The sequence below is a fragment of the Podarcis filfolensis genome (genome assembly GCF_964270895.1).
Source record: "Podarcis filfolensis genome assembly, chromosome: 1".
Taxonomy (NCBI): Eukaryota; Metazoa; Chordata; class Lepidosauria; order Squamata; family Lacertidae; genus Podarcis; species Podarcis filfolensis.
The window spans coordinates 86,284,973-86,300,731 of NC_139604.1; the positions used below are offsets into that span (position 1 = coordinate 86,284,973).

Here is a 15,759-nt window from a genome sequence, read left to right on the forward strand (position 1 = left end):
ATTTATAGAACATGGGCCTTGGTTTAGATCCTTAGCCCAACCTATTATAACCTTTCCTGCTGAGAATTGGCCATTTATTTCGACTTCATATCACAACTGTTTTTAATCTACAAGAGAACCTTACCTCTAACCCTAAAGGTGGCCACATTTCCTTAAACACCTGCCTTGTGTGGGGCTTTTTTTATCAAAAGGCTTTTTGAAAGTTTAATACATTTTCTCGCCAGCCTTCTCCTTCATCCATGCTTCTTAAGATGTCTAGCAGGTGGCTGAGCCAAGAAAAGCCTTGAGTCTTCAGATGACTCCCTGCACCCAAATGATAGATCTCTCATTTCATTCCCAGCTGTGGAATCTGGGAACATCAGCAAACAGTAGGAGGGTATAGTCAGGTTTAAAAAGCCAGGTTTTGTTTAAATGTTACGAGTTGTCACCTCCAGCCAATGGAAAGCTGCATGTTCTAGTGGTGCAACACAAGACAAGTACACCACCCAGAGCTATGTGTTCGTCAGACAGTAGTCCTCAAAATAAATAACGTTGGTCTTATGAAACCCATCCTTCCCCTTTATTGTGGAAGGAATAGCTAATAGGTATTTGACTCGCTGTGCAGAGTAGACACCAAGGGAAGGGTTAGTCAATGCCAAAAGTGTAGCTCCTTGGCACTACCCTGCTCATGTGTGAGAACACAAACAAAATACATCTGCAAAAGGCTAGTGATGCAACTGAATGCAGCAAGAAGCTATGGAGATGTAGAGGTGCAGATACAGTGTAAGGGGAGTGTGGTAAACCTGCAGCCTTCCAGATGTTGCTAGATTGCAATTCCCACCATCTTAGAGCATTAGCCATGTTACATGGAGCTGAAGGGAGCTGGAGTCCAACAACATCTGCACAGGACCACAGGTTGCCCTTCCCTAGCATAAGAGGTGGGCTCAGAGGCTCCCACTGCCCTTTATTTATATCCCACCCATCAAAAGGCATTTCCAAAGCAGCTGGAGGACCAACTCAGATATACCAGAGGCAAAAGTATGCAATATGACATGGTTATTATGTATGTGTCCTTTGTGTGTACTGCTGTCATCCCAAGCATTAGTGCTTGAATTATAGAGGAATTAATGAAATCAACACCTCCTCCCTGTTTTAGCTCCATCATGCTTTAGATTTCTAAAAAAATAGTAGCTAAGGGGGACATCACAAAAGGGGTTGGGTCCCCCTGGCACCCTTGTAATTCAGGCACTACCAGACTTTAGAGGCACCAAGTCTACCCACCGACTCAACACAGTAAATTGGCTGTAATCAGTACAACTTGGGGGGAGTGGGGAAAGACGTGGTACCTACCCACTGCTCATTACTGCCTCCTAGGTTGTTCACATTTTGTAGTCCATCCATCCAGCGTTTGCATCTTCATCACAAATGTTGTCTGCAGCATTGGCAGATCCTACCTGCTTTTCATACCCCATGCAACAGGATTCCAAATTATTATGTTTTTTGAAACATTACCTAGCTCTTAAGAAAGTTTTCATGTCCCTTTTCCAGAGGAACAGAGTCCATTAAGAAAAGCTGATTAGGCTGCAGCTAGAAGATCTGATTGGTCAGGCTTCCTTCACATTCACACGCCACAGCATTTGAGTTGAATATGGAGTGATCCCACACTACAAATAACGCAGCACAACACATGGGCAGGTCTAATCGTGCACAGGAGGGGGCTTCCCATGGAATCAGCACCCTTGCTGGATGCCAAGATGGACCTATGTGTTCAACCCTACCATGTGGGTTGCACTGTTCAGACATTATTTCAGTGTGATGAAAACCAGGGAGGGAAGAAGTTCACTTATCACCAGAACCTGCGTATTTTAAATAAGAGACCCACCAATATCACTTCATAATGTTCAGTATTTTTGTTCTGCCTCCTGGCTTGGTAATAGCAGCCATGTCAAAAATGTGCTGCCTCAACCCAGATATTGGAAAACACTGGCTCATTATGAAATTTAAAATCTATGTGCAGCTATAATTGCAAAAAAACAAAACTAAAGTCCTGGCCAGTCTTCTGAGAAGAAGACAAACAAACCTGAGGCTCCAAATTCCTTTCAAGAAACGGCACCAAAAGAAATAATAGTTTTCTATTTAACACCAGGACCTTCAACCTTGCTGTTTGGTCACCAGTGGCAGGGAAAGGCAATTAAGAACTCGTCTGGCAGGTATTCTCTGCAAGTTCTTAGGGAAGAAGGAGACTTTAGAAAAAATGTAGTCTTTTGCATGAAACACCCTGATTCACTCTCCTGCTAATGTAATGCAAGCCTTCCCAATCCACCACACCCCCATCTCACATACCCGCTTTCCTCCAGTGTAGTGAACCATTTGTGAACTCTAGGCATTAGTCTATTCCCATGTAGGCATGCGGCAAAGCTATAGATGGGAATTCCATTATCTGGCCGAGGCTCCTGTAGCTCAGAAGTGCAACTGGCACAGGGCAGATTTTAGTGCTTCATTAACACTCTGATGAGGCCTGGCAGCCAGCTGATTTGATTTAAAGTTCATTTCCATGCTGTGATTTAAGGAAACGTTTGCTTAATGTTCTCTAACAGACTCCTCTGACTGTGAGCATAAGAGCTACTTAACAATAGGCTTTATTTATTGTCATGCACTCATGGTGCTGAGAAGACACAGGAGCTAGGCTGAGGGCAGTCTCTTGCAGGTGCTGTGTAAGCATTTCTCAAAAGTATCAGGGTAAATTCACTTTGCTGCACCAGCAGGGTAACTGGCTGTTTCCTTTCTTCTCCTCCAAGATCTGTTTTTTTAATAAAAAACCCCCAAAGCTTAAAAGAATCCAGTTTCATAGCAAAGCAGGCCAATACTGCTTGTTTCCAGAGCCAAGCAGAGAAGAACCTCTCCCACACATTTTTCCTGGGACTTTCAGGAGAAAGCTCCCCTCTTCCCCCAAAGTATGGTCAAGTGAACAGGATGGCACAAGCATGAGCCCATGATTCCAAATACGTTCAACCCAAGCCCTTACCCACAAGAGAAGACAGGAGTCCAGAGAAGGGTTTGTCATATTTTAATGACGTTGATCTTTGGTGTTTCCCTCATTAGCACACTCTCCCCCTACCTTCCTGCTACAAGCTCACTGGGATGGAGAGTTACAAACGAAAAGGAAAATCACATTTTAGACTAGAAACAAAAAAATATCTGCGCCTTGATTTCTCCACTAGAAACTACATGTACAAGGTCAAGGTTTTTCACATGCAACACCTTACATCACAGACACATACCTCACGCTCTGACGCGGAGCTAACCCTCTCTTCCCACCCGCCCCACCCCGCCCCACACAGGGAAGTGCAACCTGGCCATGGCACCATGATCCCGCCAAGCCTCGCCAGGTTGAATTACTATTATTGGCACAGCAAGGGGTGCGAAGTCCTGGGCAACTTCTGTCTAAGTGCCATCTTTACTGGGGTGCGGTTCCCACCCTACCCACATGCTTTACAACTATAATGTTGCCCCACCCACAGCAGCCCCTAAGAGGGTCCTGCTTGCATACAAAGTAGATACTCTTAAAACAAAAGGCCCACACTCCCGAGAGGTTCCTGAGCATGAAGGGATGGTGAAGCCCAAGCACAGCTCTCCCCACCTCCAGTTCTGGGCTGGAAAGAAGAGTAGAACAGAGCCCTGGAGAAGACTACCTTGCCTCATCCAGTCTGCATTATCTCAAGCCATCCAAATCTTCAACTCCTGAAGAGTCGCCTAGCACTTGCTAGCAGGGTGGCAGGGAGTAGAACTCTGGCCTGGAAGATAAATCCACTCTGGTAGCAGAGCTGGGGTGCAAATCCCCTCCACAGTAGCACTTAAACATACACACTCAATAAAGGTTTCAGGTCTCCAAAAGGAAGAGACTACAGTCCTTTTTTATCTGATTAGCTGGTAAGTCAAAAGAAGGGAAAGCTTTTTTTTTTTTAAATAAAAAACCCAAAACAAAGAGTAACATTAAAAGCACTGCAGGGTTAGGGCAAAGCTTAATGGATTCCTGTAGCCAGTGAGCTGAGAAATTTACATAAGGCTCAGCTGAATATCAAGGTTTATTACAGCTACTGTAGAAAATGTGCAGCAAAACGGATGCGGGAAGCTAAGACACAGAATAAAACCTCTTTAAGGATCCTCCTATACAACTGATGGTCTCCCTCTCATCTCCCACCCCTATATACCAATGCCCACTGAGTTACCAGCATCTGGTCAGAGCCAAAATCTCCTACTCCTTCAGTTCCTGGTCAGCTGTGAGGTACAAGTCTCTGCTTAGCAGTACAAGAGTAGCACCAACATACAATTCACCTCTACCTGTTCCGAGATTCTCCACTGGTGCCACCATTACTGTAGAAGTTGGTATTGTCAGGAAGATGGTTATTATTACTTAGGTCACTGTACTCAACTGGTCCCTCAGTGTCCATCAAGGACTGAGCCTGCTCTGACAGGCTCTGCCCACTAGCTTCTTCTCCCTCCACCTCGTCAGAGGATGTCCGTGGGCTCAAGCCACGCTCTGTCACCTGCATGGACTCAGAAAGGGTTCGTCCTTCAAGCTCAGATAACAGCTCCTGGGAAGTGGATGGCTGAGCTGAGCTACCATCTGTTCCAATGGATTCAGTGCCAGTTTGAGAACTGCGGTGGATCCGGTGACTCACAATGATATTGTTGCCAAAACCACCCATGGATGCCATGGTGGTGCTTTGCTCTCGCTGGACCACAGCAGTCATGCCACCCTCAGCCATCAGCCTTTGGATTCGGATCAGAGCATCCTCCCCAGAAGCCCCATATTCTGGACCACCTGGAAGAGAGGAAGAGGGAGGCAGCTTAATTTTTGTTTAGGAGATTGGTATCCCTATCTTTTCATCAAAAAGGCAGCTGACAACATTATTTAAAACACTACAATAATACAACACTATAACAAACTACAATAATACAACAAGGTAAAACAGAAAATAATATTATAGCAGGAAATGTACGGATAAATTCTCACCAAACTTAAATGCTGTCAAAAGCCTGAGCATATAAAAATAGCTTTCAGCCAATGCCTGAAAGGCAGAAATCTGTGGCACAAAAAAGGCCATGAAATAGGCAAGGAGAGAACAGGATGATGCACACCAGTTGGGAAAGCAAGCAGCATGTATAGGATGCTACTATGTCCTAAAAAATTCTCTAATGTTTAAATTGCCTACAATTAGCCTGGTAGTTCCAAATAGCATTCATATAATCACTGCATGTTGAGTACTCGCTTGTTGCACTCATTTCACATATCTTCCTTCAGGAATGTGTTCTTTTACGTGTCTATCACTTTGTGAGCAGTACATACTGAAGGGAAGCTTTGCTTCTGCACATGACTCTGGCATGATGGGAAGCTTTTGCTCTTCTGCACATGACTCTGGCATGATGGGAAGCTTTTGCTCTTCTGCACATGACTCTGGCATGATGGGAAGCTTTTGCTCTTCTGCACATGACTCTGGCATGATGGGAAGTTTTGCTTCTGCACATGATTCTGCACAAACCGTTCTAATATTGAGACATTCCCTCATCACCCTAGAATGTTCAGTTCACATTGAGTTCATGAAAACATTGTACCCTGACCTGTTCTTAATGCATAGTTGACCACATCTATCGGAACGTAATTGTTATGTCCTTTTAAGTCTTGCTATATCAATCACTAGTAATTGTTTAAGTCTTGCTATATCAATCACTAGTTATAGTTTAATAAGGAGGTTTTCATGCCTGTCTAGTTCTGTGTTCCCTTTCCCACCCTTTAATCTATTCATGATTAATGCTTATATGCAACCTTTGCTTTGTACTTGTGTTAACCAATCAGCAATAAGCACATATGTGGCAATGCTGTAATATTCAATAAAAGGGACTCCCCAAGACTTGCTCGAGAGATGCCTCCCATATGACACTTGCTACGCGTCTGTCATTTATTTCAACCCAACAACATACCCTATTTTTTGTACTTCAGAAAAATTCAAACCCCTCTTTGCAGCAGCCACAGCACTATTCTTTTGTAATTTATATGTAGGAGTTAAAACAGACAAGCAGCAGTCACACATTTATTGCTGGGCTGCACCATTACCTTCTACAAGTGTGTGAACTGATTGTTTGACCACAAAAGCTAACGTGCCATGTCAAGAGAAGGCTAATGAAAAGCCTTCTCTTTAACTAGCTAATTATGTAAGAGCCCCTAGTACTTCACGTGGTGAAACATTCAAACATCCATCCCCACACCCACAGTATGCAATGGGGTCATCCTGCAACAGTTTCATCATGTGGGGCTTCTGCTCCTGTGTTTAAGTTCTGGAACATGGCTAAGTTTTCACAAAATGGGCACCTACTGGATAAGACTGTGAGACTATTGGTAACAACCAACATTTCTTAAGTGTTGTGTGCCGCACCACGACCTCTTCAGTTCCACTGTTTGAAAGGCCAGCAGCGACCTCAGCCCAGCACCACATCAAGCCTATTCTCCCAACAGTGATGGAATATTGCACATAAAAGGTAGAAGACTGGGACCAAGGGAGTTCAAGTGTTAATGCAACTAGCATACACTAAAGTACTATTTCACTGCCTAGTGGACCACTGCATGCTACTGCCAGTGGTAAATAACCAATTTCTTTCCTATTAACATTTCATTTGAATTTTTGCTTAAAATAGTACATGTTGCAACATTAAGTGGTTCATGAAAACATCTTACAGAAACAAGATACCAACCACTTCCAATCCTAGCAAATCTCCCACCTAGATAATATCCAGCAATAGAAAATAATTTTTCACACTTATATATGTATAAAAATCTAATTTCAAATTCATTTAGAGTGTGTGTGTGTGTGTGTGTGTGTGCGCGCACACACACTTGTAAATGAGCTCTTATTTATAGGTTCCCACATAGCATGAGACTTGTCCCAATAAATACTTGAAAATTGGCTGAACATTTTGAAGTTACCTTTCAACCACAAAAATCATTTGGCAGTCAACTAAGCTGTGGAGTGCACAACTCAACACAGGTTTCAAGTAAAGGCATCCTTTTTGAAATCAACGTTTTAAAATTGGATTAGCAGAACAATGTGCTTTATAGTCCCAAGGCCTACACCCTCATAACCTGCATCCAAATGTGATGCAAAAAAAGTGGTCCACTGTTGGATTGCTCAACCAAAAGTGGAAATAAGAGGTATGCACATTTTTCAATTGTGTCTGCTTACTGAACAAGTCACTGCCCCCTTTCCTCTCAGACTGTGGAAAAAAGCACTGCCTATTCTTCAAGCCCTCAAAGAATCATGAATTGTGGAAAGAATGGTGCCCCAAGGAATAATTGTAGCTAGGAAAAAAAATGGCTCACTGGAACAGCCTGGTGGAAAGATCAGCAATTAGCTGCCTCTCACTTATAGGCTGCTGAAAAGAAATATCCTTATTCAATGGAATGTTCTGAATTGCTCCATAGAGGGATGCAGCAGCCACAGGCTACCTGATCCTTATTAAAGATATAAATCTTTCTTCCAGCCTTCAAAGAGCCATCAGGACCAATTACAAGAGAGGAAGAAGTGGCCAAATGCTTCCTAAGCAACAGGCAAACTGAACAGAACATTGGAAAAAACAACAGCTTAAAAACTAATGTTGAATGAAAAGCAAAATAAACTAACACTTAACACACAGTTATGTACCCAATATAGCTTGGAATTATTTGCCACAGTACAAAGATACTAGAAGCACAGGTGTGCAGAGTATGGAAGCAGATTTTCTGTCAAATGTGTACTAGGAAAGCATGCATTGTACCATCAAATGCTCCTCTAAGTTCCCATAGCATTAAGCAAACAGAAAGGAGTTCAAGTAAGCTACATGAGAATGTTTTTCTCTAAGGAAAATGCTTTTTACATACTGTTTACACTACAGCTTTCCCCTGGGATGAAAACTGTTAATAAGCAATACTGACATTAGGTGCTAAAAGTAGATAATGACAAAGAATCTCAATTGGAATCAATGCTATTTAGCTTATTCATAAAGTGATCTGGAGTCAGAGGTGAGCAGTATGTTAGTCCAGTTTATGGATGACACATTATTCAGGATAGCAAAAACCCAAGAGGACTGTGAGGAGTGTTAAAAAAAACAAAACCTCTTGAAACTGGATGAATGAGCAACAAAATGCTGAATGAGGTTAAAGGCAAGTTACATACATACTGAGACAAAGATAACACTTCAGTTGATATCTGAGGTAGCTAGGAAAGAGATGTTGACATTGTGGCATATAAAAATGTAAGAACCTGCTGACAGGATCAGGCCAAAAGCCCACTTAGTCCAGCATCCTGTTCTCACAGTGGTGAATGAGATGTATATGGGTAGCCCACAAGTAGGACTTGAGGCAGGCCTCCTACAGCTGAGGTATAGAATAGCTATCATGGGTGGTAGCTCTATGAAAAAAATGGCCAAAAAAACCAACTGGGAGATTGCAGGAAAAGGAGGGACACTCCTAGAGGTGATCTTCTCTTCTTTTATACAAATATATCTTCTATCCTAAGCTGTAGAACAAAATATATACACCCAGAGCAGCCTTGGTGATAACTTGGAGAAGTTTATGGCCATGTTCTACCATGAGTTTGGCATCCCAAGTTTCTCAAAGCATTCCCCAATACCCTCAGAAGAAAAGATTACCCCAATCAGCATGTGCTTAGTTTAAACATTCCAAAATTCAGAGTAGTCGTGACCATCTGCTACATGAAAAACAACAAAGTCTTGTAGCACCTTCAAGACTAAAAAAATATTATGGTATACAGTAATACATGTTAGTCATTAAGATGCTACAAGACTGTGTTGCTGCAAAGTACTAAAATGGCTACAAGACATTGGAATGCCTAAATAATTTTCTTAAGACCTTAAGGTGCTTCAAGACTTTTTGTTCTTTCTCCATCCTTAACATCTACATTTTGGGAAGCTACCCTTCTATAGCTTTTGGTGACCAAAATCCCAGTTTATGCGAATCACAGCTATAAATGTAAGCTGTATTTAAGCAACTTATATTACACAAATGAGAAAAGACGAGTAAGGAGTGACATGATGACAGAAGTTTATAAAATTATGCATGGCACAGAGAAGGTGAATAGCTTTTTCATTTCAAGAAGACTCCAGTCCAGTAACTAATGCAGTATTACTATAGCTAGTGGACAACAAGGAAAAGGGGGAGGGTCCATGTGGTTTCTCCTCTCTGAAGCTATTCATAGCAAAAAACTTCACTGCACTTACCCATCTGCTGAGAATACATCAGGAAAGGGTGACCATCTTCAAGCAAGGAAGACCTTCAGGCATTCTCTCTTATTATTAGCAAGTCCTATCCTTATCTCAAGGGTATTCAAGCTTTAGCTAAATCTAGCATCTTTCATTGGATAGTGTTGGAATGACTTGAGTGAGGTAGATATTAACTACACCTATAGACCTTCTGCTTTATGTGAACAAAACCAGCCCCAAGTACTAGAAACCATCTAAATATTTCTTAGCACCTGGCGTCTTCCCTTTGTATATCTTTGTCATATAAAATGAGGAGCTCATCCTTTTTAGAAATGTAAGTCTACCACACTTGTCAGCTATTGCTTCACTTGCAAGCCCTAGGATGTGCTGAGCCTTTCAGGCAGAACATGCCAACATGCTCTTCCTTCCTGGCTTCCTCTTCCACACAAGTCATCTGTTATAATTCTGCGGCAAGGGCAAAATTCCAGGGGCTGGGGCTGTTGCCTAGTCCCAGAAGCAGCAGGTGCTGATTGCACAGCAGGGCTGGCTGCTTGGTAATTTATCATGTCAGGAGTGATCTGATTAATAAAGACTAGGAAATGCAGAGAAGCCGAAGCTAGCATTTTTACCAAGGGCTTCATCTTCAGCAGCATTGTTAGGCCCACAAGGCATCAGCATTTGCCCTGTTGCTCTCTTGGCCTAGCTCATTCCCCCTCTCCCTCCCCTGAATGTATTAGCACTTCCATCTAACAAATTTCAGACAGGAAGCAGTTTTCATCATGTGCAGCAAGAACAGAGAGTCCCACGGCATCTTTAAAGATGCACACGTTTACTGTGGCATGAGCCAACTTCAGCAAATGCTACAGGTGTTTCCCCAGATGACAAGAATTGAATTGCACATTATAAAAAGGTGCAGCACTCTTTCCTCAGTGTAAGAGAAATGGATGCAGCACATGATCTAAAGGCTGAATGTCAACCATTACCCAAAGTAACAAGCAGCAGCAATAGAAGAAAGTATCTCAAGAGGTTTTCCAATGCTTTTTTGCATAGATATTCATTCCTGGACACTATGCCCTTTTCAGGCTTTATTAGTAATTTAGATGTACCATGCGTATGTATTGGTGATACGTAGCAATTTTGATGCCCCACCTATAAAAAAGGCTCAACATAATCAGTTTGAACATCATGAGAACTACTATTTTATGAAAAAATTAAAAAATTGCCCAGTAGCACCTTAGAGACCAAATAAGTTTGTTCTGGGTATAAGCTACAGTATTGCTACAGGACAATTTTTTAACTTTTTAATTTATTTCAACTGCGTCAGACCAACACAGCTGAATCTACTACTTTATGGTGCCATGCAACTCCTGTAAATTTGTTGCTCTAAGCCAATTATGCAGCTTGTTATTGGGATATTACAGAGCCAGGAGGGAGGGAGATCATATATTAAGGTGGGAAAGAGTGATTCAAATGGCTCCTGGTTATGAACATGTATTGAGTCACAGTGGAATTTCAACATAAGGAAGCAGCTCCCATGCGCTAATGAAAGTGCAGCTGAGCTCTGAGTCCCAAATATCTTTTTATAACGAATGAAATTATAAGCAGGTGGGTGCCATATGGTATTTAGATCACAGTTTTATAAATTTGCCTCTAATCATGATTGTATAAATAAATGAAATAGCATTGTTCCATATGGTTCATTGTTCAGGAGATATTTTTCTAATCGAGTAGTTTTTAAAGTTCTTGCTTTAAAAAGCCCTGTCTACACAAACTCATCTCCCAAGGGAACACTAATATCTGCCGTGGAATACCATGCATGTTGCAAAAGATTATGTAAAGAGCTCTAGAACACACATTCTGTCCATGCAGAATACTGGCTAGATTCACTGGGACTCACCATTGCTTCATACAAAATTTGCAACCCAACACACCGTATACCCTGCACATGCAACTTTGCATTTACAGGAGGATCAATAAATGTGGGCAGGTATCTTACTAGGATTGTTGCTCACCATTACTGATCTTCTCAATGAACAGCCTTCAGTAAACACCCTAGGGTTGTTTACAACAAGACAAGAAACCACCAGCATAATCAATTATTTCCCCCCAACATGACAAAGACTGGTCTTGCATCTAAAACAAGACTAATTAGTTTTCTATCTACTTAAACTAGCCCTTGGAGTCCTTTTGCTTGGTGTTATAAAAACTAATAATTTACTGCTGTTTGCATGACATTTATTTGCAAATATGAAAAAGTGGAAACAACTATATTACTCATATATATTTAAGTTCCGTTTCTCCATGGTGAAAGAACATTTGCAGTCCTGCTGCATCCTTTTTCTTGTTAGTTTTTTTTAAAAAAGCAGAGTTTTGAATGTTTAGAATTCTTCCACTGGTGATAATGGATATCCAGCAGCGACATTTTATGATACTCCTTTCATGGAGACCTGTGGGATTCTTAACTCAAATCACTGGGCAACATAAATGATTGCTTGGGTACTTTTTGGTCTTCTTGCTTGTTTTGATCACCTTGCTATCAGACTGCCATAGCTTTTATATGGCCCACAGAGAAACAATAATTTGGAAAACCGACATCGCCAGTATATATTATAACCCTATTAGAAAAAAGAACATTACTGTATTTGATACCAGTTTTTGGTGGTTTTTTGGTGGTTTCTTAGAAAAATAGGTGCCGGTTCTCACCATAAAGTTGTTACAGTAAGTGCCACACTTTTTAACAACAAAAAAGAGATGCCAGTACTGCGTACCCTTGAGTGCCCCCTTAAAAAAAAAAAAGACTGCTTATTAATCGCATGTGTGCAGGTGGGAGAGATTTTTAGAAGCAGATTCATTATTATACATGAAATTCTGTCCGGGAAGGATACTGTATAATTTCTTTAATATTACAGGGGATTTTAAAAGTTTAATTAAAGGTAGGAAGTTGAGTTCTATAGATCTTTTATAGTATTTGATAAGATGATTGCAAGGTATTTAATTTTTGTGCTTCACTGCATGCATTTTACCCTTAGAAGTAAACAACTTTGATTTAGAATAATTTTATGACAAGGAACCTTTTCATCTCTTTCATAATACTTGGGGGGGGGGGAAAGGTTAATAATTCTAAAATGGTTAGAACATCTTAAGTTCACTAGTTCCTAAATATACAATCCTCTTTTTCCCTGCTACCCATAAATCCTTTTTAGCAATGGGTTCTATAAGTAAAGCAAAAAGGGTGCCTAGGGGCATCCTTGACATAACTCTCTAAAAAGGTGAAAATGAAGTTTGCTATGTGCCCTTAAACTTCAATCAATCTTAGAAGGGAAAATGACAGCAAATAAATGACTAAATTCAAACCAGCTGAAAAACCAACTCGGGAAAGACAACACTGGGTGATGTGAGCAGATGTAACACAGAGGGAAAAGCAGCTGCTGTCCTTTCACTTTGGTTGTTCCCACACTGGAAATCACCTTAAAGCAAAATCTACCCTTCAAACACCTGAGCTGTTCTGCCATTTGCTCTAGGTGGATGTCATTCAGAGAACGGACCCACCAAGTTTTTGAAACAGCCCAAAGCCAGCCTCTCAATGAGCACAACTTAAATTTAAAAAAATATATATGTGTCCACTGCAACACAAAAACAAAACCCTATTGCCTATACATACAGTCACCATCATGGTATCTCATTCCACAGAGAGGGACACTGGTGCGAGTCCACAATTCCAATCCATTTTGCTCAGTCTGAAAGAATGATCAGGTACTGGATACAAAATTCAGAAAGCAACTACCAGATTCCTCATTTAAAATGACTTAACTGTATTTGAAGGAGGACTAGAGTCCTGAAAATTTGATTCCAAAGCAATTGGCAACCACATTGGAGGCCTCTACAGTTAAAGGAGGTATTTCCCAAGGAACTGGGGAAACTTTTACATCCAGAATGATTTTCCTACATGTGTTCAACACACTCTACATGAACCTGAATAACTGAAGAAGTAAGTTCTGAAAAATGAATTCACCCTGCACTGGAAACCCCCAGAAATGGACAAAGATATTCAAGGTAAAAGACCACAAACTTGTTCAAGGATGATTATCACTAGCTCATATGCCATATGACTTCTCATTGGACTCTGAAATATCTTGGCTACAAATCTCAAGTCATGGAAGAAACCCTGACATCAAGATGACAAGACGCTGCACCATCTCCCTTTGCATCATTGCAAATTATTTAGGAATTTGATTTTAAAATTAAGAACAATTGCTCTCATTATTAAGTCAAAGGCTTGCCGGCTTGCCAAGGATTGGGTATACGATCAATTCCCCTGTTCTGCCAGTGCCCTCATATTTGTAGGTTGACAGCCTCAGTATTTGGCCAGAAGTGATAAGAATAATAGCCATTATGAGCAAAATCTGTGTCCTGTTTATTTCAATGAAAGAGTTAAACATGTGCTTAAATCTCCCCCATGGAATCAATGGGACTGAAAGTGTGGAATTGGATTGGATATTGCCTTGTACTGGAAACATTTTTAACCAGCAAGAGATCTTTGAGCCTGACATTTGTCATTTTCATTTGCCTAAACTTACATTTCTTTGATTGATGTAGGCTTCAGCAGCAACAGAGTACACAAGACAGCAATTAACTGACAGAAAAGGAAACATCTGCACTAGAGGGATTCACTTTTAATAAGTTTACTCACATTATCGTCATCCTTCCAAAGAAGGAGCAGAGACTCTCAGAAAGACAATCTCTGCAGAACCCTGCAGAAGGGGAAACGGGCTACATTTACCAACGTGACAAAGACCTGTTTCTAATGCTATGCTGTAGGTCTTTCCACATGACACCTGTGATAAAAAGTGCCCTGCCCTGGCAAAGCATTATACATATTAAGAAAGCCTGCAATCCAAGCCATTTGTAATACACATTTCTCCTTTTCTGTCTTCTTCCAAAGTAGTCACTGAACCAGCTGAGTAATGTCTTTTATCATCCTGCTGAGTGCCACCAATACTATTCAGTCTCATAATGATTTACATCAACAAAGCTCTTTACAAATACTAATTAATCCACAAAACCTCCTGGGGAAATACTGTAGGAAATGTTTATTCCATTTTACAGACAAATTCAATCATTTTCAAAGCTGCATGGCGAGTTCATGGCAGACTTGGGATATTCACTCAGGAATTTTTGAATCCTAACTGTGTTACTTGATTGGCAGAGAATACTGCTTCGCTTTTATAGTTATGGCTGAGCTTCTCCTCACCCCCTGGCTTGCCTTGTAAGCAGTTCAGTTGTTCTAAGCTTTGGGGGAAATGCGGTCTTTCCGGGCTTTTTCTGAGAAAGCACCAAGCCCAGCAATGCTTGGAGCCAGCCCTCTCCGCTGGTCCCCTTCCCTTCCCAAAAGCTTACTATTGGGGGTGAGATAAACTGTAGTAGTGAGGACTTGCAGAGGCATCCACACCTTATCTTTATGAACTATCAAATTACTGATGGGAAAACTGGGAAACAGGAATTCTAAATTCTCTCAGCTTAATGGATTAAAGTGGAAGACCTTAGGAACTCTGCTACCCAGTAGCAATCTGAGCATGTTTAGACTGAACAGTAAATATTTAGTTTCTCCTCCTCCACTCCTCCCACCCCGCTTGCTTTATTAAGCTATACTAAAGACTGAGCAGAATTTAGGGTTCTCAAGTAACATTAACTATATATAATAAAAAATAGGGAAAGCAAGCTTCCAATTTTCTCCTGGTGGTCATGCTGGGAGAGCAGGGGGTAGGGGAGCTACAGTTCAGCATTAGAAGCAAACACAATTATTATCCACTCAATCTACTGACAAATGTGGTGGTTCCTGATATCTGATGCAAATCTACTTTCTGAATTTATCCTCAAATAGAAACCTGAAGGAAAGATTGCAATCACTTCACAGTAACTGATTTTACAACTGCTGCGAGCGGAAGCTGTGCCTGTAACAAAAAGTGAATTGCTTACTGAGATGACATGTCAAGGTGTTATGTCCTACAAACTAACATGCTCTATCTCTATTTAGTGCAAGTGGAAAAGACCCCTATATCTTTGTTCAAAGGAAGCCTAGCATCTATGATAGGGCAGCTGATAAACAGGAGCACTATAGAATTGTTTTAAGGATTTACTTTAGTATGGATGACTCCAAACAATCTGATTTTCTGGTGAACCTTCCTATCTGCACAGGTTGATGCATTCTGTGTCAGTGGTCTTTTACAAATGACATCAGTGGGAGGAATCTGGCTTCCAGCTTGAAACCCAGCACGTTCACAAGAATTTCCAGAATCCCAGCTTTAACTTTTAAAAGTCTCTAAGCTCTCCGAGTTGCACAGGAATGATAATAAAAACAAATCAAGATACTGAAGTCAAAACATAGGGTGGGCAGTGTTTCCAAACAGCTAGTGGAAGGGAATGAGTTGCCCTATTAGTATTCAGACAGTCCAGATCAAGCCAGTTCTTCAGTATCTCTTGAGGTCTGGCCTTCTGGTACTTCTCCCCCCGCCCCCAAAGAGTATATCT

At 41.2% G+C, this 15,759-nt stretch overlaps 1 protein-coding gene across 3 annotated transcripts in view; it reads right to left on the minus strand.

Annotated features, from left to right (window-relative positions):
* Positions 1–3,030: 3,030 nt before the first annotated feature.
* Positions 3,031–15,759, minus strand: part of AMBRA1 (autophagy and beclin 1 regulator 1) — a 145,814-nt gene continuing 133,085 nt past the window's right edge. For all 3 annotated transcript variants that reach the window (XM_083601204.1, XM_083601206.1, XM_083601205.1), the window contains one exon: positions 3,031–4,804. In XM_083601204.1, coding sequence (XP_083457330.1) covers positions 4,317–4,804 — 488 coding nt within the window. In that variant the 3' untranslated portion in view covers positions 3,031–4,316. The remainder of the gene's footprint in view (positions 4,805–15,759) is intronic.